Source organism: Lissotriton helveticus, chromosome 5_1 (assembly GCF_964261635.1).
Source record: "Lissotriton helveticus chromosome 5_1, aLisHel1.1, whole genome shotgun sequence".
In the NCBI taxonomy this organism is placed as follows: Eukaryota; Metazoa; Chordata; class Amphibia; order Caudata; family Salamandridae; genus Lissotriton; species Lissotriton helveticus.
This window is the reverse complement of record NC_136065.1, coordinates 287,227,540-287,252,011: the sequence shown is the minus strand read 5'-3', so window position 1 is coordinate 287,252,011 and position 24,472 is coordinate 287,227,540. Positions and strand designations below refer to the sequence as shown.

At 42.9% G+C, this 24,472-nt stretch overlaps 1 protein-coding gene across 1 annotated transcript in view; it reads right to left on the bottom strand.

Moving 5' to 3' along the window:
* The window catches only part of LOC144752450 (uncharacterized), a 198,336-nt gene that overhangs the window by 142,510 nt on the left and 31,354 nt on the right, over window positions 1-24,472 (bottom strand). The window contains exons 4-8 of the mRNA XM_078640374.1: window positions 8,492-8,557; window positions 7,294-7,341; window positions 6,877-6,942; window positions 624-671; window positions 207-272 (exon numbers count right to left, since the gene is read on the bottom strand). Coding sequence (XP_078496500.1) covers window positions 207-272; window positions 624-671; window positions 6,877-6,942; window positions 7,294-7,341; window positions 8,492-8,557 — 294 coding nt within the window. The remainder of the gene's footprint in view (window positions 1-206; window positions 273-623; window positions 672-6,876; window positions 6,943-7,293; window positions 7,342-8,491; window positions 8,558-24,472) is intronic.

The window sequence follows — 24,472 nt, the reverse complement described above, 5'->3', positions numbered from 1 at the left end:
ATGACTCTGAAATGTGTGCCTCAGCAAAACGAAGATGGTCGTGAGTTTAGAAAATCTAACCTTGGAACCAGGCCCTCATCTCTCATTGATAATGGACAAAGGGTATCTCTAGTCCTCTAAGCATGGTAAGCATGATCAAAATCGGTGCCAAACAGGATATTCTTGAGTTTTTCACTAACATATATCAACAGACTGATTATCCTAACCTCTTCAAGTGGTTTTTCCTCAATTGTCTGACCCAGCTTCTGGTCAGCAACATTTGTTGTAGGTACCTGGAAGAAACAAAAAAAGAACTAACATTTACAACAAAATAAAATTGTGTGTGGGTAATTTGGCATTTGGATTTCACAAATCATTGAAGTTCATCTAATGTGGTCACTGGGTTTCTAATGTCCCTTACCTCCTTACATTTGGGATGGAGTCATAAATGCAAGTCAGAAAATCATTTTAAGTAATAGAGCTATGGGAACACCTCCACAAGAAATACAATTGGGTGACGGGAAATGGACAGGTGTATGAGTAGTTTAAAAATTTAAACTGATGCCATTTAGTTTCAAAGAACTGGGAAATGTTTTAGACTGTTATCATAACAGCAGTATAAATTCGAGAATAAAACTACTTACTGTGTCCTTTGTGCCCTCTTCACTATCCACTGCACCAGGAGGCAGACTCTAAAGGCAACAGAAAAAGTCAGAAAGAATTGTTATGAATGACAAACTATGAAAATTAATGTACAGATTTCACAAGTGCAATCATAGTCTCTATAAAACACATGACTGCAGTGGCACCTATATTTAGATAAGGCCAGCTCCACGTAAAAGTAGTGTTAAGTGTGATGAAAGGGGCTAAGACTGCATTTATGACAAAGTAATACATCATTGCAACATGCAAAATCTCATTCTTTTATAAACAACAAAAGCTTGAGCTAATTCCACATGTTTTTAAATGGATTTATATTATAATTTTTTTGTCCAAACAGTAATCATTACACCTTTTGATCATTCATTTAGTCACCTTAAAATGTTCCAGTAGAATACACTCATGTCTTGTACATTTTTAGGTTGACACACTACTCATGCAAATGTCATAAAACCTGTGGAAACACTATTTCTGTTTTGTGCACACCCGTCTAACCTACAAATTGTGTTAATACCTTAAATACAATGTGTGGGAATCCTATTAGTAATTCATGGTACTGTTACTTATTTTTGTGACTCTCCAAAAGGTGTAGGAATGAGCACTGAACACCAATAATAATTCATTCCACATAATGAGTACGTGAATATGGAAGTCTCCGGTTTTTCTGAGACAAAATAACCTGAAACTGAGTTTTTGGAATGAGAATACATATCCACAAATCATAAAACAGCAGCTCAGAGGATGACAATGTGTTTGAAAGGCCACATGTAGAAAAAGATGAAAAATGAGATTTGACAGATGGAACCTTATATCTCAGGGTTGGACTGCACTGTAGAAGCAGTAGTGAAACAGTGGATAAAGACTGACCACACCACATCATTGAGATGTAAATAGGTAAGACAAAGGGAATAGTCTGGGACAGTTTTTATTGTGTACCAAAACCAATGCCCAAGGCAAAGGTCTCTATGTGCTCTGCATTGTGTGCATCAGCAAAGCCAAGAAGGTCCATACAATGAAGAATTTAACAAAGGAACCAAGGGAACCAGGTCCTTGTCTATGGTAGATGATGGTCAAAATGTGTCTCTACCTCTCCCTTTGTGTGATAAGCATCAGTGCCTCAGTGCCGAACATGATATCTTTAAGATTTGCACAAATGCATTTCAACAGGCTGAGTATGCTAACCTGTTTAATTGATGTGTCCTCGGTTTCTTGATCCGGCCTCTGGATGGCAATATCAGGAGTTGGTGGCTGGAGGAAACAAAAAAGAAATACCCTTAACATTTACAACAAGACTCAATTAGGTGTGCTCCTTATATCCACTTTACTTTCCCAAATCCATCAAAATTGATCTGTGATGAATACTGATTGTCTGATGCCATTGACCTTTTTTCATTGGTGACAGAGACATGAGTGAAGGCCAAACAGTAATTTTAAGAAATGGAGTTATGTCAATACCATTGCAAAGGAAACACCTTTCGGCCCCCTGGTTTTCAGATTCCCTTAGACTGTTCAGGCAGGAGTGCAGGAAGCAAGAAAGACTTTGGAGGTCCCATCTTGATCCCAATGAAAGATCTAAACACAAGGGTATGCTTAAAGGATACAAAGCTGCAGTTTTGGCAGAAAAGATGGCATACTTTACCAATCTGACGGCCTCCCTTAGCTCGCCTAGAGAGCTATTTAAAATCGTTGATTCCCTATCCCTTGCTCAACTCCCTGACCCCATTGTGGCAACCCAAGAGCTGTGTAATCAGATCTCCACCTTCTTTCACACCAAAATCATGGATATCTACTCAGCCCTGGAAGCACTCATCTTAATCTTGAGGCCGCCCCTCCCCCGGCCACTTTCTCCCTTCAGGATTCAACGACCCTGCCTCTCGGCAGCCTGTCCAATTTTCCTCCTCTTACCCTGGAACTCCTCAATCAACTCCTTGATAAGCTTAAATCTGGATCCCCTTTGGACCCTTGTCCTTTAAAGACCTTGAAGGAGTGTAGAGAAGTTTTGTTACCCCCTTTTCTGGAGATAATGAACCAAGCAATTTCCAAGGGTGTTTTCCCCGCACCTTAGAAAATGGCCACTGTCAAACCACTCTTGAAGAAGGCTACCCTAGATCCTACTATCCTAAAAAACGTCCGTCCAATATCCCTGCTCCCTGCTCCCGCCAAGATGCTCGAGGCCCATCTTAACTTTCATCTAAGTGCCTTCCTAGATAAATTCTGCCTGCTAGATTCTTCTCAGCATGGCTTCCGGAAGGTGCACAGTACGGAGTCAGCTCTCACAGTGGTGCTTAACAACATTCGCACCAAGGTCGACAGTGGTCAGACTACCCTACTGATCCTGCTCGACCTTACAGCCGCATTTGACACCCTGTCCCTCTCTATCCTGGTCTCCCGTCTTAGTGAGATGGGAGTAGATGGGTCCGCCCTGAGCGTCTTGGCGTCGTTTCTTAACCAGCGCAAGCAGAGGGTCAAACTTGGTGACTTCCTCTCCCCCGCTAAGCCTGTGCAGTGTGGGGTCCCTCAGGGCTCATCCCTGAGCCCTTCACTCTTTAACATCTATGTGGCCCCACTTGCCAGGCTAGTAAGATCGTTCGGATTGGAAGTACTATCGTACGCTGACGACACCCAGATCATGGTTTCCCTCACTCAACCTGTGGAGACTGAGGCCTCAAACTTTAGGAACTGCATGGAAGCCATGGCAGGCTGGATGACCAAAAATGTCCTCAAATTAAATGCGGAAAAGACAGAGGTCCTTGTTTTTGGAGGTAAACAGGAGGTCTGGTCGGCTGACTGGTGGCCATCTGCCCTTGGAACCTGCCCTACACCCACTCTTGCAGCTCGCAATCTGGGTGTAATACTTGATACCACACTTTCCTTCAACAAGCAAGTCAATAGGACCGTTTCCACCTGCTGTGGGGTCCTAAAGATATTGAGAAAACTCTCACATTACCTGTCCCTGGATGCTAGGAAACAACTTTCGGTTGCCCTTATATCCTCACGCCTAGATTACTGTAATGCTCTTTATCTAGGCATAAATAAGAGGCTGGTCTAACGTTTACAAGTTGTGCAGAATGCACAAGCCAGGTTTGTTGTTAACGCCCCGAGAAGACCATCAGGCTATTCTATCAGAATAAACCTTCATTGGCTCCCTATGCAGTCTAGGATAAACTTTAAGGTTCTATGTCTCACCCACTGTACTCGCTATGGATCCGGTGCAGAAGACATCAGGTCTCTTGTGTCTCTCTATACCCCTGGCAGGGCTCTGCGCTCTGCCAACAAGAACCTTCTGTCAGTCCCCCGGACTGTGAAGGCCAGATGGGGAGGGAAGGCCTTCTTTGCCCTTGCCCCGAAACTCTGGAACTTGCTTCCAAACGAACTCAAGGGACTTGTGTCGCTCGCTCCCTTCCGCAAAGTCTTAAAGACCTGGCTCTACATAGGAGCCTACCTATAGGCTACCTCCAGCTTTATCTTTTATTCAGCTATTCCATCTTATGCGCCTTGATGCCTTTGGGCTAAGTTGTGCAATACAAATTTTACTTCATTCATTCATTCATTCATTTATTCATTCATTCACTGATGGGAAATGGATAATTGTATGAGAACTCCAAGACTTGTTTTGGTATACAATCATTTTTGAAAATAGCAGATGTCATGGAAAGGTCATAACAACCTGGAAAAAGTATACAATACTATATATACCAACTGGGGATAAAGTGCAAAAGTGGTGAATCAGGGGTTACGTGAAGGGGGTGAAGTATGGTATATAGAGGTAAAGGAGTTAAGAGTCAAGGGGAGTTAGGGGGATGAAAATATGCATGAATGACAGTAAATGGCCTTTAGAGTGGCAATATGTAACAAGGAGAACAGCCATGCAATGGTACTCAGTTTTTAATAAATCCTCTCTGAGCCACTTAATCTACACTGAACTGGGAACAATGTTAGATTTTAGTATAAAAATAGTATATTAGAGAAGTAATTGCTTACTATGCCCCTCATGGCCTTTTTCCTATCCACTACAGTTGGAGGCTGACTTTAATGGTAAAAGAGATAGTCAAAAAGAGTTCTCCATGAAAGACAAACTATGGTAGTTATTGAAAGTTTTCTCAGGTGCATTTTTAGTCTCTCTGACCAAATCAAGTGCAGTGGTGTCCTTATGTCCACAAGGGCAGGCCCATATAAAAGCAGTGTTGGACATGCTGTAAGGGTATTATACTATATTTGTGAACCAATAATACAGCATTACATAATATGGAAGATAGTCATTGTATCACCAACAACAGTTAATGCTAATTCTACATTGTTTCTGAAAATTAATTTTTATTATCTTGTTACGTCAAGCAGAAATCATATATAGTTCTGCCGCTCATGTCGAAGCCCTTACCAAAGCCATCAAGTGCAAATAAAAAAAAGTTCTATTTGCACCCTCCTACATCTCTAACAATAATCATCAGTTGGCATTGTAGAATGTATGATGATGAGGGTTCTTAGATATATTATGCCGTAATTCACCGGGTGGCCCATTTAGGTTACTCAAACTGAAAGCACTCATGTCTTGTACATGTTTACATGGAGCGTTCGGACTTTGAAATGTCAGCAAAACTTGTGGGAATTCTCTTTCTGCATGGAACTCCCCATTCTGAGCTATGACTGTGTTAAAATCTGAATTTGTGGTACTGTCACTCATTTCGTATGAATCCCCAAGCGAATTTAAAAATTCATGGTATGAATAGTAAACACGACTATTAATACATTCCCTATTATGAGTGCTCGTAAATATACTAGCCTCAGGTTTCACTGTGGCAAAATAGCAGGGATGGCTCACCTGTAAGCGCGGGTACAGCCGGCAGTGCCACGGGACAGTTGACTCGATCCAAGTCCCCTGTGTTGAGGCAGGCGTCTGTCCCTAATCACACAGTGGCCCGCACACCTTGCAGCGAGTCAGTATGCCTCAGCAGCCCCTGTGCACCACAGCTGCAGCCACAAGACTGCAGTAGCCACAGCAGCACCCAAACCAGGGCGGGCAGCCTCTCCCCTTGCTCTGCCACTCCAACCCCCATGACAGACGCCCAAGATCTCACTGCTGCTAGGCCTAATCAGGGCCCAGGTAGTAGGTTTGTAGCCTGCAGGATATCGCAAAGAGGCAGCTCCGGTGGCCCGAACGGTTATTGCGCGCCTGCCCCAGCCACACTCCACAGCACACAGCTCTGGTTTCCAGCTGTCCAGGCATGCCTACCCACCACCTTCCAGCACCCTGCGGAGGGTGGTATTCAATCCCCGTCGCCTAGTGTCAGGTAGGTGATTGAGGCAGGTCAGTGGACGACCACCCCAGTGGAACACACCTGACTAGGCTGCAGGTTCGCAGGACAATGACTAAGTTCTGCGAGAAGGAAGTATAATCTCCAAAATGGGTTCTGTGGTACCACACTGGACACAGGAATGAGAAGAGCGAGTGCTCTTTAGTGGATGTGCCTTTCAGGCTGACCCGAAATTAAACACTTTTAAATGGCAGAGAAAGTTGCAGAAACACAACCTCTCCACGGAACTCCCCATTCTAAACTATGAATATGTTAATACCTTGTATACCTCCGGTGGGCATTCTGTTACAAATTTGTGGTTGTGCAGGTCAATTTCATACATTTCTATATGAATTTGAGGAGGCACAGTAAACAAAATGAACAGCACTATAAACTCATTACCCATAATGTACAATTGTAAGCATACTATGGCAACATATTTTAAACTGGGTTTATGCAACAGCAAATACATATTCAAGAACCACAGATCAATGGCAGGGATGATTTATATATATGAGGAAGTGAATGTGTTTAAAAGGCTGCATCATGGAAAAGACGAAAAAGGACCTTGGAGAGATGGTACTTCATGTCTGAGGAGTGGACTTGACTAAAGGAGCAAAGAATTAAAGAATTAATAATGGCTGCCTAAATCAGTGAACAGAGGGGTGAGCATGTGAAGGGAGTAGCCGAGAACAGATCATACTAAGTACCAAAGTCTGTGCACAAGACTTTAGTCTTAAATGACTCTGAAATGTGTGCCTCAGCAAAACGAAGATGGTCGTGAGTTTAGAAAATCTAACCTTGGAACCAGGCCCTCATCTCTCATTGATAATGGACAAAGGGTATCTCTAGTCCTCTAAGCATGGTAAGCATGATCAAAATCGGTGCCAAACAGGATATTCTTGAGTTTTTCACTAACATATATCAACAGACTGATAATACTAACCTCTTCAAGTGGTTTTTCCTCAATTGTCTGACCCAGCTTCTGGTCAGCAACATTTGTTGTAGGTACCTGGAAGAAACAAAAAAAGAACTAACATTTACAACAAAATAAAATTGTGTGTGGGTAATTTGGCATTTGGATTTCACAAATCATTGAAGTTCATCAAATGTGGTCACTGGGTTTCTAATGTCCCTTACCTCCTTACATTTGGGATGGAGTCATAAATGCAAGTCAGAAAATAATTTTAAGAAATAGAGCTATGGGAACACCTCCACAAGAAATACAATTGGGTGACGGGAAATGGACAGGTGTATGAGTAGTTTAAAAATTTAAACTGATGCCATTTAGTTTCAAAGAACTGGGAAATGTTTTAGACTGTTATTATAACAGCAGTATAAATTCGAGAATAAAACTACTTACTGTGTCCTTTGTGCCCTCTTCACTATCCACTGCACCAGGAGGCAGACTCTAAAGGCAACAGAAAAAGTCAGAAAGAATTGTTATGAATGACAAACTATGAAAATTAATGTACAGATTTCACAAGTGCAATCATAGTCTCTATAAAACACATGACTGCAGTGGCACCTATATTTAGATAAGGCCAGCTCCACGTAAAAGTAGTATTAAGTGTGATGAAAGGGGCTAAGACTGCATTTATGACAAAGTAATACATCATTGCAACATGCAAAATCTCATTCTTTTATAAACAACAAAAGCTTGAGCTAATTCCACATGTTTTTAAATGGATTTATACTATAATTTTTTTGTCCAAACAGTAATCATTACACCTTTTGATCATTCACTTAGTCACCTTAAAATGTTCCAGTAGAATACACTCATGTCTTGTACATTTTTAGGTTGACACACTACTCATGCAAATGTCATAAAACCTGTGGAAACACTATTTCTGTTTTGTGCACACCAGTCTAACCTACAAATTGTGTTAATACCTTAAATACAATGTGTGGGAATCCTATTAGTAATTCATGGTACTGTTACTTATTTTTGTGACTCTCCAAAAGGTGTAGGAATGAGCACTGAACACCAATAATAATTCATTCCACATAATGAGTACGTGAATATGGAAGTCTCCGGTTTTTCTGAGACAAAATAACCTGAAACTGAGTTTTTGGAATGAGAATACATATCCACAAATCATAAAACAGCAGCTCAGAGGATGACAATGTATTTGAAAGGCCACATGTAGAAAAAGATGAAAAATGAGATTTGACAGATGGAACCTTATATCTCAGGGTTGGACTACACTGTAGAAGCAGTAGTGAAACAGTGGCTAAAGACTGACCACACCACATCATTGAGATGTAAATAGGTAAGACAAAGGGAATAGTCTGGGACAGTTTTTATTGTGTACCAAAACCAATGCCCAAGGCAAAGGTCTCTATGTGCTCTGCATTGTGTGCATCAGCAAAGCCAAGAAGGTCCATACAATGAAGAATTTAACAAAGGAACCAAGGGAACCAGGTCCTTGTCTATGGTAGATGATGGTCAAAATGTGTCTCTACCTCTCCCTTTGTGTGATAAGCATCAGTGCCTCAGTGCCGAACATGATATCTTTAAGATTTGCACAAATGCATTTCAACAGGCTGAGTATGCTAACCTGTTTAATTGATGTGTCCTCAGTTTCTTGATCCGGCCTCTGGATGGCAATATCAGGAGTTGGTGGCTGGAGGAAACAAAAAAGAAATACCCTTAACATTTACAACAAGACTCAATTAGGTGTGCTCCTTATATCCACTTTACTTTCACAAATCCATCAAAATTGATCTGTGATGAATACTGGTTGTCTGATGCCATTGGCCTTTTTTCATTGGTGACAGAGACATGAGTGAAGGCCAACCAGTAATTTTAAGAAATGCAGTTATGTCAATACCATTGCAAAGGAAACACCCTTCGGCCCCCTGGTTTTCAGATTCCCTTAGACTGTTCAGGCAGGAGTGCAGGAAGCAAGAAAGACTTTGGAGGTCCCATCTTGATCCCAATGAAAATCTAAACACAAGGGTATGCTTAAAGGATACAAAGCTTCAGTTTTGGCAGAAAAGATGGCATACTTTACCAATCTGACGGCCTCCCTTAGCTCACCTAGAGAGCTATTTAAAATCGTTGATTCCCTATCCCTTGCTCAACTCCCTGACCCCATTGTGGCAACCCAAGAGCTGTGTAATCAGATCTCCACCTTCTTTCACACCAAAATCATGTATATCTACACAGCCCTGGAAGCACTCATCTTAATCTTGAGGCCGCCCCTCCCCCGGCCACCTTCTCCCTTCAGGATACGACGACCCTGCCTCTCGGCAGCCTGTCCAATTTTCTTCCTCTTACCCTGGAACTCCTCAATCAACTCATTGATAAGCTTAAATCTGGATCCCCTTTGGACCCTTGTCCTTTAAAGACCTTGAAGGAGTGTAGAGAGGTTTTGTTACCCCCTTTTCTGGAGATAATGAACCAAGCAATTTCCAAGGGTGTTTTCCCCGCACCTTAGAAAATGGCCACTGTCAAACCACTCTTGAAGAAGGCTACCCTAGATCCTACTATCTTAAAAAACTTCCGTCCAATATCCCTGCTCCCTGCCCCCGCCAAGATGCTCAAGGCCCATCTTAACTTTCATCTAAGTGCCTTCCTAGATCAATTCTGCCTGCTAGATTCTTCTCAGCATGGCTTCCGGAAGGCGCACAGTACAGAGTCAGCTCTCACAGTGGTGCTTAACAACATTCGCACCAAGGTCGACAGTGGTCAGACTACCCTACTGATCCTGCTCGACCTTACAGCCGCATTTGACACCCTGTCCCACTCTATCCTGGTCTCCCGTCTTAGTGAGATGGGAGTAGATGGGTCCGCCCTGAGCGTCTTGGCGTCGTTTCTTAACCAGCGCAAGCAGAGGGTCAAACTGGGTGACTTCCTCTCCCCCGCTAAGCCTGTGCAGTGTGGGGTCCCTCAGGGCTCATCCCTGAGCCCTACACTCTTCAACATCTATGTGGCCCCACTTGCCAGGCTAGTAAGATCGTTCGGATTGGAAGTACTATTGTACGCTGACGACACCCAGATCATGGTTTCCCTCACTCAACCTGTGGAGACTGAGGCCTCAAACTTTAGGAACTGCATGGAAGCCATGGCAGGCTGGATGACCAAAAATGTCCTCAAATTAAATGCGGAAAAGACAGAGGTCCTTGTTTTTGGAGGTAAACAGGAGGTCTGGTCGGCTGACTGGTGGCCATCGGCCCTTGGAACCTGCCCTACACCAACCCTTGCAGCTCGCAATCTGGGTGTAATACTCGATACCACACTTTCCTTCAACAAGCAAGTCAATAGGACCGTTTCCACCTGCTGTGGGGTCCTAAGGATATTGAGAAAACTCTCACATTACCTCTCCCTGGATGCTAGGAAACAACTTTCGGTTGCCCTTATATCCTCACGCCTACATTACTGTAATGCTCTTTATCTAGGCATAAATAAGAGGCTGGTCTAACGTTTACAAGTTGTGCAGAATGTACAAGCCAGGTTTGTTGTTAACGCCCCGAGAAGATCATCATGCTCTTCTATTAGAAAAAACCTTCATTGGCTCCCTATGCAGTCTAGGATAAACTTTAAGGTTCTATGTCTCACCCACTGTACTCGCCATGGATCCGGTGCAGAAGACATCAGGTCTCTTGTGTCTCTCTATACCCCTGGCAGGGCTCTGCGCTCTGCCAACAAGAACCTTCTGTCAGTCCCCCGGACTGTGAAGGCCAGATGGGGAGGGAAGGCCTTCTTTGCCCTTGCCCCGAAACTCTGGAACTTACTTCCAAACGAACTCAAGGGACTTGTGTCGCTCGCTCCCTTCCGCAAAGTCTTAAAGACCTGGCTCTACACAGGAGCCTACCTATGGGCTACCTCCAGCTTTATCTTTTATTCAGCTATTCCATCTTATGCGCCTTGATGCCTTTGGGCTAAGTTGCGCAATACAAATTTTACTTCTTTCATTCATTCATTCATTTATTCATTCATTCACTGATGGGAAATGGATAACTGTCTGAGAACTCCAAGACTTGTTTTGGTATACAATCATTTTTGAAAATAGCAGATGTCATGGAAAGGTCATAACAACCTGGAAAAAGTATACAATACTATATATACCAACTGGGGATAAAGGGCAAAAGTGGTGAATCAGGGGTTACGTGAAGGGGTGAAGTATGGTATATAGAGGTAAAGGAGTTAAGAGTCAAGGGGAGTTAGGGGGATGAAAATATGCATGAATGACAGTAAATGGCCTTTAGAGTGGCAATATGTAACAAGGTGAACAGCCATGCAATGGTACTCAGTTTTTAATAAATCCTCTCTGAGCCACTTCATCTACACTGAACTGGGAACAATGTTAGATTTTAGTATAAAAATAGTATAAATATTAGAGAAGTAATTGCTTACTATGCCCCTCATGGCCTTTTTCCTATCCACTACAGTTGGAGGCTGACTTTAATGGTAAAAGAGATAGTCAAAAAGAGTTCTCCATGTAAGACAAACTATGGTAGTTATTGAAAGTTTTCTCAGGTGCATTTTTAGTCTCTCTGACCAAATCAAGTGCAGTGGTGTCCTTATGTCCACAAGGGCAGGCCCATATAAAAGCAGTGTTGGACATGCTGCAAGGGTATTATACTACATTTGTGAACCAATAATACAGCATTACATAATATGGAAGATAATCATTGTATCACCAACAACAGTTAATGCTAATTCTACATTGTTTCTGAAAATTAATTTTTATTATCTTGTTACGTCAAGCAGAAATCATATAGTTCTGCCGCTCATGTCGAAGCCCTTACCAAAGCCATCAAGTGCAAATAAAAAAAAGCTCTATTTGCACCCTCCTACATCTCTAACAATAATCATCAGTTGGCATTGTAGAATGTTTGATGATGAGGGTTCTTAGATATATTATGCCGTAATTCACCGGGTGGCCCATTTAGGTTACTCAAACTGAAAGCACTCATGTCTTGTACATGTTTACATGGAGCGTTCGGACTTTGAAATGTCAGCAAAACTTGTGGGAATTCTCTTTCTGCATGGACCTCCCCATTCTGAGCTATGACTGTGTTAAAATCTGAATTTGTGGTACTGTCACTCATTTCATATGAATCCCCAAGCGAATTTAAAAATTCATGGTATGAATAGTAAACACGACTATTAATACATTCCCTATTATGAGTGCCCGTAAATATACTAGCCTCAGGTTTCACTGTGGCAAAATAGCAGGGATGGCTCACCTGTAAGCGCGGGTACAGCCCGCAGTGCCACGGGACAGTTGACTCGATCCAAGTCCCCTGTGTTGAGGCAGGCATCTGTCCCTAATCACACAGTGGTCCGCACACCTTGCAGCGAGTCAGCATGCCTCAGCAGCCCCTGTGCACCACAGCTGCAGCCACAAGACTGCAGTAGCCACGGCAGCACCCAAACCAGGGCGGGCAGCCTCTCCCCTTGCTCTGCCACTCCAACCCCCATGACAGACGCCCAAGATCTCACTGCTGCTAGGCCTAATCAGGGCCCAGGTAGTAGGCTTGTAGCCTGCAGGATATCGCAAAGAGGCAGCTCCGGTGGCCCGAACGGTTATTGCGCGCCTGCCCCAGCCACACTCCACAGCACACAGCTCTGGTTTCCAGCTGTCCAGGCATGCCTACCCACCACCTTCCAGCACCCTGCGGAGGGTGGTATTCAATCCCCGTCGCCTAGTGTCAGGTAGGTGATTGAGGCAGGTCAGTGGACGACCACCCCAGTGGAACACACCTGACTAGGCTGCAGGTTCGCAGGACAATGACTAAGTTCTGCGAGAAGGAAGTATAATCTCCAAAATGGGTTCTGTGGTACCACACTGGACACAGGAATGAGAAGAGCGAGTGCTCTTTAGTGGATGTGCCTTTCAGGGTGACCCGAAATTAAACACTTTTAAATGTCAGAGAAAGTTGCAGAAACACAACCTCTCCACGGAACTCCCCATTCTAAACTATGAATATGTTAATACCTTGTATATCTTGGGTGGGCATTCTGTTACAAATTTGTGGTTGTGCAGGTCAATTTCATGAATTTCTATATGAATTTGAGGAGGCACAGTAAACAAAATGAACAGCACTATAAACTCATTACCCATAATGTACAATTGTAAGTATACTATGGCAAAATATTTTAAACTGGGTTTATGCAACAGCAAATACATATTCAAGAATCACAGATCAATGGCAGGGATGATTTATATATATGAGGAAGTGAATGTGTTTAAAAGGCTGCATCATGGAAAAGACGAAAAAGGACCTTGGAGCGATTGTACTGATAGAGCAAGAATTTGCATGTTACGCAACTTGCTTGAGTCATGAACCTCGAATCTGTCATAACCCGGTAACAAAATTGTATGTTGTACTAAATTTCCTTTATTTTACTATATACATGTATCCTAGGGATGCTTGCCTATGTGTTTTACTAATACGATTAATTTGTGTTTCTAAAAATGGCTGCCGTTTAGAATATTGCTTCTGCGCATGCGTTAGTCACACTCACGTGACGTGACGTAGTTATGATTTGGAGGGAAAGGGTGCGCATGCGTAATAGCCACAAGATGGATGCTTGTGTAATAACATGGTGAAGCTTGTGCAGATGCTCTCGTGTTATTGTGTATTGCACTAAACCATAACTGCATAGTATATTTTTATAGTGATAAATCATAAGTACACAATCATGTTATGTAGTTTATTCATTTATTTCTATGTTTTAATTTGTTTTCGCTTACTTTTCATGTGCCGTGATAAACGGGGGGTCCAAATGAGTCGAGAGCCATCTTGAAGGTCTCTTCCGCCCATGACCGCGCAGCCCAGGGAGCAATAGCCTTGAGCGGTGGAACTCAGCCAGCTGGCAACCACAGACAAGATGCTCCTGAGAAAGCCACCTCTGACCCAGGAGGATGGAGAAATTGTGTTCCTAACTTGCTACATTGTAAATTCTCTATTGTATTCTGTGTTACTTGTCTGTGGGAAACCTAAACTGGCTAGGCAGTCCCCTAGAATGTAAATCAGGCCTTAGAAAAGTCTGTTCTGATTGGTGTGTTAACCTAGCCTACTTTGGGACCAATCGAAATTGGGGATTCTGACACTTTGCAACATTGGGGGGTGGTACACTGACCCGAAAACAGTATATCTAGCCTAGGTTTAGCTATAGAATTTGTCCGACTTGTCTGAATGGCGGACCTGTCACTGACCCAACGCACTCAATAGGTGACTGAATTTACAGAGCGCTGCGGAGCACTCTGTCCGAATTTGACCATAGACTTTGAAGGTTTTACTAAACTTTAAGTGCTGGCGGAGCACTTTGCTGGGGAGTTCGCTAACCCAATCGGGGTTCTGACTGATAGCTGCAGAGAGGGTGGAGCGCAGGCGTTGCTTCCGAACTGCGGGTGCTGGTCGTGCCTTGGTGGTCCTGTCCTGATCCTTATCTGGGTTTCCTGTCCTGTCCTGGGTTGTCCATTCTGCACCTGCTGTCCCATTGATGACTGCTATTCCTTGGGGTATTTCCTGTCCTTGACTGATCCGTGGCCAGGGTTGGTTTCCACACCATTCTAGGTAAATATATAGATAAGGCTAAGAACTCTATACTGCACCTTTCTATTTTTCTGTCTTTGCTTCAATAAAGACATACCTTGCACATGTTATATTTTCCATGCTTTCCGCAGTCTGCTATATGAAAACCTATTGCATTTTATTCTCATAGTATGTTCCTATGTTATCCTACTGTTTAAAGAAAATTCTCTCCATACTGTTTATGAAATTAGATGTGGTTTATATTTTTCTCCTGAATTCTATTTTGAAATAATGACATTAGAATATTAGCGTGTTCCACTTTCCACCCTTTGATAGATGTATAGGATTCCCAATTTCCCACTCATTTTCATGAAGTACGTCCCAATAGTATAATTCCAGTACATGCAAATAGCTTGCTCATTTACAGATGTCCATTCCTGAGTTTCAGTTTAAGTCTACTTAGCGTGTTCCCTGTCGCACTATTTACAAACTTAAATGATTGCCCTTACACTTTTCTTGTATGGTTACGTGCTTTTTGTTATCTTGATAATTGATTGCCTTTTAACTGTAAGCCTAATACTTGCAGATACTGATTACTAGATAAAACCTTTAAAACTTCCAAGTTGTCCGTGGTCATTTTATGAAAATCAAAGTTTATGAAGTTGGGTTTGTATTTTGCCTGCCTTTCTTTTACAGCTAGCTCCCTGATCCATTGTGGTCATAGGTACCCGTAACGGTGGATGGTAAGTCGGGTACACTAGAATACAACAGGAAGGAATCCGGGTGCTGATGGTAGATTGTGAGGTCGCCTGATTAATGTATATGGTGAATTGAAATTTATGGGCCCGAAAACTATATGGTGAAATTATTGGTCAGGTGACCCCCGATCTCTATCAGTATTTTTGGTAGCAGAGGTAATGGTTAGGGACTAGTTAAAGTTAGGTAGGACTAGATAAGTTAGATAAGTTAGATGCTGCTAAGTAACAAACCTTGTTGCTGCTAAGAGGGTAGGCAGTTCGGGTGAATTGATCGCTCACTTGAAATGTTTGCTTTGAAAAATTATGAAATGTTTTAAATTTGTTATTCTCGTTATTATACTGTTATATGTATTTATCCATTCGTTAGTAAAACGTCTTCAGTGTTGTTGGGAATCCCCGGGGAATTGAATAGCGAGTGGTGAAGAGAATCCACTTGCTTTGAAGTCACTTACTCCAGGAAGGTTAGTGCAGGTTAGGTAGAACTGGAAGCACTAACTAGGGTTTTTCTGAATGTATGTTTGAATAAATGTTAGCAACGAGGTTCATTGGCAAAATTCCTATTGTGGCATAACCTACTGAGGGTCACACCGGAAAAGTAGCAGGTTCATCGGAGCTTGGGTGAAAGCAAAGGGGTTCGCTGGTGAAACTTTAGACTTGGATATATCCCGGAAAGGTGGATGAGTCTAGGGAAGTAGCAGGTTCTCCAATGCTTGTGTGAAGGGTAGGCAGAAGAGATCTATCCGTAGTGTGTGAAAAGTAAATGGAAGTAGTTTACTTGCAGTGGAAAAAATCTTTCCTGTCTAGACACTTGAGTACAGTGGCGAATGTGTATTCGTTGTAAAATAACCAAGCACTAGCACTTTAGAAAGAAAGAAAGTTTCCGTTACCTTGTAAAGGAGGGAGTCAGTCGCGAAGCTGCTCTGACGTCACTCTGTGCCACGCTGGGATTGGTAGACGCAGCGGGTGCTTAGCGGAGCTGGAATTATAAAGGAGGGGTGAGTGCTGAAGCGTGAGAACCTGTCTCGCGAAAGGCCGCGCACTCATTGGTCGAGATTATTTGAATTCGTGCATTTCATTGGTCGCACGAAAATAAGAGACGCACTAGGATTGGGAGCGACTTGTAAACAAAGCAGCTCGCACAAAATCGTATGTGGCATTCATACAGACCACATACTAGACCTGATCCTCGGCATATGGGATTTGAGAACGATCAGTGGAAAGGTGTTAAAAACGACATTATGTACGGAAATAAAAGAAAAGTGTCCCTTGTAAAGAAAGTAAAGAATTACTTCAAAAAGGACAAACCGATTAGAACCAGAGAAGGTGTTGTCATTCCGCCACCAAATACTCCCGCATCTTTCATGCTGTTTGACAAAGGGTACCATACCTGCGTATGGTTGGAAAATTGGGTGGAGTACACCAAGGATGACGGAGTATTGGCTTTTCCTTTAGAAGGTACATTTAATGGCAGGATTCTATTTAATTTGAGAACCCGAATGAATGACTTACATCCCAGACCTAGATTAACGCAGTATGAAGCACTAGAATTGTGGGAGATTGAAGCTTTTGAAAGGGATAAGCCAAGAATGGATAAAGGGTTAACTAAATTTGATCCGAAACTAAAGCAAGAGACCCGTGACAAAAAGATGAAGCAGTGGAGACAGAATATGATTGTAGAAGGGCTGTTTCCAATGATGCCAGCAGGGGGTCCTCCTGCAGGGGAAAAGAAGACTGAAAAGTGTAAACATTGGGTGCCTATTGGAGAGTCGGATGATGAATTGTTAGATGACCTGTTTTTAAGAAGTCCACCTCCTTATAATGAAGGACACCGACCTTCTAGTGAGGGGGATAATTCTCGAAGACCTCAGCCCCAGGAAGAGGCCCGATCTGCCAGTGTGGGAGGGGGTTGCTTCATGCCTCCCTATACCGAGAGTTTAGGTCCCGTAGATGCAAGGGATATTTATCCAAGAATGCCAGCTAGTGGGGACGCAAGATACTCCCGGGAAAGAGACTTTTGCTCTAGATCTCCCTATGAAGGTGAGGCGAGACCATCCGGTTCAGGAATACCGTTCCTAAACCCTCCATATGAGGAGGAACCCAGATCTCTAGGTACAGGTACTTTGCACCCTAGACCTAGTTATGGTGAAAGACCCAGAGAGACACCTCCCACTGCCCCGAGTTGTGCTCCGACTTTAACCCCACAAATATTACATGACAATTCCGTTGAAAGGATATTGGAGGACAGAGAACGAGAAGCACTAGCTAAGCAGAGAGCTGAGATAGTTCAGAGGATTTCTCAGTTAAATGCAAGTCCTGAGTCTTTTACAATTCCGGTTACTATTGGACCAGTGGTTCCATTGTATGGGGACCGACAGGGAAGTCCGAGAACTCCAGTTAATACCCCAGTTGTAGCCCAACCGAGATCAGAGCCCTTAATTGTAGACGACTTAACAAGTGAGTGTGAGTCTGAGGTTTCACTAATGGATCTGCCCAGTAGGGAACTAGGGAAAAGGATGCAGAAAAGACATAATCCTTTCAATGTGAGGGAGATTCAAATGGAATCAACTTCAGGTACTAAGAGTGTCACGGTAGTAACTCCTGAAGAAATTGACAGATGGAGTCGAGAATTAGAAAAACAAACTCTTCAGTCAAAACCTCTAGATCTCTACAAACTGAGAGTAGAAATAGAAGAACTTATGGCAGGAAATGTAGGATTAGATCGATTACATACCTACACAGAAGAAGAGCTGTTGTTTATCTGCAAGAGCCTTACTCGAAATGCCAGGGTACTCCATGAAAAACTTACTGACACTGCAGCTAGTATGGGAATAGATATCTCGAAATCAAAACCTTTGCAAAAACCGTACAGAGCAGATTTCTCAGACAAGGATCTGGAAAACCTGAACATAACGTGGAAGAAAGCACAGGTCAAAGAGTTATTGACAGTATTACAGAAATGGGGAGATGTGGACAGATGGAAAGCCAGGTGGGCCAAAAAGAAAGATGAGGCTAGATCTAAACAAGTGACTCCTCAGTTCGTTCTGAACGAAGCTGATAAACCAGAACAGTTATGTCCTATGCGTGAAGTGCCAGGGGGAAAATACGTACATGTTCCATGGTCCAGGCAGGATATTGTGTCCTTTACAAATGATTTCCCAAAATTAAGAGAGAAGCCTGTGGACTGGTACAGGCAGGTGGAAAGGTTTGTAAAGGTTCAGAAATGCCTGTGGAAAGATTTGGATGGGTTCTTTGATATCGTAGTTCCGGTAGACTTATGGACCGAGTGTAAAATAGCCATAGCATGGCCTAGTGAGGAGTATCCGAGGGACTCTAGAACAGGGGAACCCTCTAAAGAAGTGATGAGAAAATATGATCAAGTAATTCAACATTTGAAGCTAAAAGTGCCCGCAAAGGAAACTGATTGGACAAAAATAGATAGAACCACGCAGGAAAGGGACGAGACTGTGCACTCCTTTTATGAAAGACTGTTACAGGTGTTTAAAACATACAGTGGTATAGATAACATTGAGATGAAGGACATGACCCACTTTATTTACAGGTTTGTAAACGGTTTAAGACCCGAAATTTGTCAGTGGATCAAAGATAATAAAATCTGTTGGCAGTCCAAGAAAATAGACGAGGTCCTACGGTATGCAAAATACTGTGAGGACGAGATGGCAGATAAGAAAAAGGCCCTCAAGGAAAAAGTGATGTGGGCACAGGTAAAGCTCGCAGAACAACAGGAAAAGAAATTCAGTAAATTGAGTAAAAGTACCCAAAATCAAGGCCCTGGGGGTGGGGGAAAGCCAAAAGTAAAAATGAGCAGAGAAGAAGCTAAAAAGAAATTCCCCTGCCACCAGTGCGGGGAAATTGGACATTGGCGAGACGAGTGTCCGTATTTACAGCATGATAATACCCAAACCCCTGATTTAATTCCACAGACGCAGAATGAAAGACCAAGAAAGACACAGCAGCAGGTAAAAACAAGCCAAGTGCCCCGAGCGCCAAAACCTAATTTTAAGGGAAAATCACCGCAGGGTGACGACATAGAAATCTGGGGAGGTAATGTTAACAGAAATGCAGCAACTTCGCAGTATTTGTTAAATGATACTTTTCTTTGTGACGACGAGTACTGACGGGGCCTGAGAGGGGAGGACAAGGAGTGTGTACTTGGCGCCTCCTTGCCGGTAGAACAGTCAGGCCCATACATTGAAGGAAAGGTTGATGGAAATGATGTCACCTTTCTGTTGGACACTGGTGCTACCCGTTCTACTGTGAGAACAGCGGACGTTCCAAACCTACCCCTCTCGGGAGAAGCAATCCAGGTCGTAGGTGTATCTAATCAATTGATTAGTACCCCAGTTACTGAGCCCATGGAGATTTCAATAGGGAACTTTAAAGAAATGCATAGATTTGTCGTTTGTGACACCAGTCCAGTAAACTTACTGGGACGTGATTTGTTGTGCAAAATGAACTGTACTATCTTTTGCACACCAAAAGGCGTTGAAATTCAGACCCCAGACGAAGATGGCATCTATAAATTAATGTTAATCAGACCGGACTCAGAGATTAAACGACTGACTGTACAAGACTTACCCGAAGAGCTTCAAAAGACAGTGAAATCAGAAGTATGGGACTTTACTGGAAAGGATGTAGGATTAATGGCAAATGTAGATCCCATAAAAATAGCCATGAAAGAAAATGCAGTTTACCCCAATACCAAGCCTTACAGGATGAGTGCCGAAGTGAGAGCAGGAGTTGCCATTGAAATACAGAAATTACTAGAAGCAAACATCATACAAGAAGTGATGAGCAGCCCTTGTAATTCTCCAATAATTGGAATCAAGAAACCTAGTGGCAAGTACAGAGTAGTGCAGGACCTGAGAAAGGTAAACAAGATCGTTGTTCCTTGCTGTCCTATTGTCCCGAACCCCGCAGTGATCCTGTATCAGATTCCTTGGGATGCTGAGTGGTTCACTGTGATTGACCTATGTCATGCATTCTTTTCGATCCCATTGCATCCAGATAGCAAATTTATTTTCTCATTTGCTTTCAACAGTCACGTGTACGTTTGGAACAGGGTTCCCCAAGGGTACACAGAAAGCCCCTCTATCTTTAATCAGATCCTGAAAAAATGCCTCGAATTCCTAGTCTTACCTGGAAAGTCTGTTTTGGTACAATATATAGATGACCTTTTGGTGGCGTCTAAAAGTCATAGGGATTGTGTGATTGACACCATTGCCTTGCTGAATCACCTAGGTGAAAAGGGACATAAAGTGGCCCCTGAGAAATTGCAGTTCTGTTCCAAATCAGTGAAATATCTGGGGCACCAGATAGAAAAAGGCATCAGAAAAGTCACTTCCGAGAGAGTAAGTATAATTCAAAAGATGCAATTACCCCGTACTCCGAAAGAGATCAGAATGTTCCTGGGGGTTGTAGGTTACTGCAGGCAATGGATTGTGGGATTTGCAGTCCTAGCAAAGCCCTTGATAAACATGACCAAAAAGGGAGCAAAGGATCCAGTTGAATGGGATGATGAAAGTTTGACAGCATTCACTAAATTGCGAGACTGCCTGTGTACAGCTCCTGCTTTAGGAATGCTTGACTATTCTAAGGAGTTTGCCCTGTTCTGTGACACACGAGACAATTGTGCATTGTCAGTCTTAACCCAGGAGCATGGGTTGATTAGACGCCCAGTGGCATATTTTTCTGCCACCTTGGATCCAGTGGCTGCTGGATTGCCTGGATGTCTGAAAGCAGTAGCTGCCACTTGCACGAGCTTAGAGCAGAGTGAATCCATTGTAATGGGACATCCTGTAACTGTGTATGTTCCACATGCAGTTGTAATTTTACTGACCCGAACCAAGACCCAGTATCTCACCCCTAGTCGGCTGACTAAATACGAGAGGATTCTCGTGGGTGCTGCAAATGTAGTTATTACTCGGTGTAATATACTGAACCCAGCCACCCTACTCCCTGACTCAATGGTTGTAGAAGACCAGGGAGAGAACGAGCATGACTGCATTGACCTGACAGAATTCAGTACTAAACCCCGCCCAGACATTAAGGAAACCCCTTTGCCTGTACATGATGAGCAATGGTTTGTGGATGGCTCATGTATGAGAAAACGAACTTGTAGGCCTAAGCGCTGCTTATGCTGTAGTCTCTTTAACCAGCATTAAAGAAGCATCATGTTTATTTGGAGTAAAGTCTGCACAAGTAGCCGAATTAATAGCATTGATAAGAGCTTGCAAATTGGGAAAAGACAAAAAAATAACAGTGTATACTGACAGTCAGTACTTTTATGGGGTTGTGCATGACTTTGGCCAATTATGGCTACAAAGAGAATTCCTGACTTCATCAGGTACTCCCATTCGGAATGGAAGGATTGTACAAAATTTACTGGAAGCAATCCAATTACCAAAAGAATTGGCACTAATCAAATGTGTTGCCCATAAAAGAGGCCTTGACGCTGTATCTTTGGGAAATGATTTTGCTGATCGAGTGGCAAAACAATGTGCTATGGATCGCATGTCAATAAATATCAAACTGGGAGGGACTGGAAACAGCTGCCAACTTATGGTGTTTGAAGAAGTGCCTACCTGGGATGAAGTGAGAGAATGGCAGCATGCTGTGCCTTGGGAAGAGAAAGAGAAGTGGAAGGAACTTGGTTGTCGACCAAGGAGTGAGGATGGTGTCATTGTGGGCCCAAAAGGTATGCCTGTGTTACCTAGACACCTGCTCTCCTCTATGGCAAGATTGATACATGGCAGTTCACACACTGGCAGGGATGCCATGGTTCTGGTGTTTCAGCAGACTTGGTATAACCCGAAGTTCAGGAAGGTAGCAGAATCACTCTGCCAGAGGTGCCTGACATGCCAACAGTTCAACGCTGGTAAAAGAACCGTAGTTGAACTGGGGAAAATTGGAAGAGCAGGGGGTCCCTTTGTAAGAATTCAGATTGACTTCATCACCATGCCTCGTTGTGAGGGAAAAAGGTATGTCCTTGTCATTGTCTGCCTGTTTTCAAAATGGGTGGAAGCTTACCCTGCCACACAGAATGATGCCATAACGGTAGCCAAACTGTTACTGAAAGAATTGATACCTAGGTTCGGGGTCCCAGTCATGATTGAATCAGATAGAGGCGGACATTTTCAGAATGAGATAATGGCTCAGCTCTGTAAAGCATTTGGAATTACACAAAAGCTGCAATGTGCACATCGTCCAGAGGCTTCTGGAGTAGTCGAGCAAATAAATGGCACTATAAAATCGAGATTAGCAAAAATGTGTGATTCTACTAGCATGAATTGGATTACTGCCTTGCCTCTTGTTCTGATGGGACTCAGAAGTATTCCAGATCGGAAAACAGGCCTGAGCCCCCATGAAATCCTGATGAGAAGAGTGATGAGATAAGCATGGGTACCAGGATACAAACTGTTAAGCATTTCTGATGATTTGGTACTTGAATACTGCAAGCAACTGGGTGACCAAGTGCGTTCTATCTCTCGCCAGATTGGGGAAGACGCCGTCGCCAACCCGACAACTCCAGTTCACAAATTGGTTCCTGGTGACTGGGTTAGAATCAAGAAGCATACTCGTTCGAATTGCCTTGAACCAAGGTGGGGAGAAAAGCGCCAGGTAATACTGGTGACCACGACAGCAGTGAAGTGTGCAGGCGTTCCCAAGTGGATCCATGCCAGCCATACACAGAAAGTAGTTCCAGACGAGGAACCTGGAGCTGAAGGTTGTCCAGCTGAGGGGTCTGCAGACGCCGGTCCTGAAGTAGCTGATGACGAACAACCGAGCACCAGCCAAGATGATTGGATACCCATAATCGACCTAACGGAAGACCCAATCAGAACAAGAGAGCGGAACCAAGCAGATAGAGAGTGGAATAGAGAGGAAGAGATAGGCACAGGCGAAGACCCTCAGATCATTGAGATTCACATCAAATCTGAGGACGAAGAGGGAGGTCAGACAGGGACAGAACAAGTGATCGATACTCCTCCACTGACTCCTGAAATTGAAAAGGGACAGACTAGAACTAGTACAAAAGTTCGAGCAGCAGAAAATCAAGAGATCGAAGTGCTTGAACAGGATCAGATAGAATTAGAAGAATGTGTTCAGGACACAGAAACAAAGACATTCGAAAGCCAAAATCAAAACTCACCTGAACAAGGCCAGCTTAGTAACCAGGCAGAAGAAATAGATACAAGACCTGGGATTAGTCAGATAGGAAGGGAAGAGACAGAGACAGAAGTGTCACAAACAAACGAAAATAAAAGAGTATTAGAAGAAAGCAAAATCACAGTGCCAGCTAAAAGAATCAAGAAAAAGAAAAATATTGAACCGGGATTTATTAAGAAACTGAGACTGAGAATAAAAACAGTGGAAGAAAAACTTGCAGAAAGAAGAAAAAGCCCTCGAATTGCAGAACAAGCTGGAGAAAGCTCCAAAAGAAGGAGTGATCGAATAAAAAAGACTGAATGAGAAATACCAAGATCCTGAATGGACATTTTTGATTTTGGAGGATTTTGAGGATCTTGATTTAACTGACGAAAGTGACGGAGAACCGATTGCTGATCAGTCTACAGAAGAGGAAGACGAATTAACCTGAAGTTGCACAAAGTAAGCTAACTGTGCAAAGTTACAGAGAGGGGTTGAGAAATCTTCCTTTGAACGAAAATGTCTGATTCAAACGTGAATGGAAGGCCTAGTCGCAGTTGTTGCAAAACATGCTGCAAAGTATGTATATGTAGTATAGCTATAGTGATAATAATTTGGATAGGATTAACAGTTTTCATTCCTTTTATGATAAGCAAAAATACTAATATTGACCCTACTCAGACTGTGACTACTGACACTGAAGAACTGACAACACGAAGTGTAGAAAGACATGAAAAAGCACTCAGACAAACAAAACGAGACTTAGAAGCATCAGATGAGGAAGGACTACATTACCACGGAGTTAGAAACCAGACACAATTAAATGTTTTCGCTAATCTTTTAGTGCACTATGTAGAAACTATGGAAATAGAAGACTGCTATGTCTGCATGAAGCTACCTACTTCTGTAGCTGAAGGCGTGACTTATCATCACCTACCTCTGACTTAAGGAATTTCCTGTAGCATTTTAGCTAGTTTATTTTACAAAAGAGGACCATTACAGTATTACTATTCTAATTCAGACGTGATATTTTCTGAACTTCCTATACGTGGAAACTTGAATCCTGTACATACTAAAAGTGACGTTACACGTTATATGGGAGAACACTTTCTGACTATAGGCACT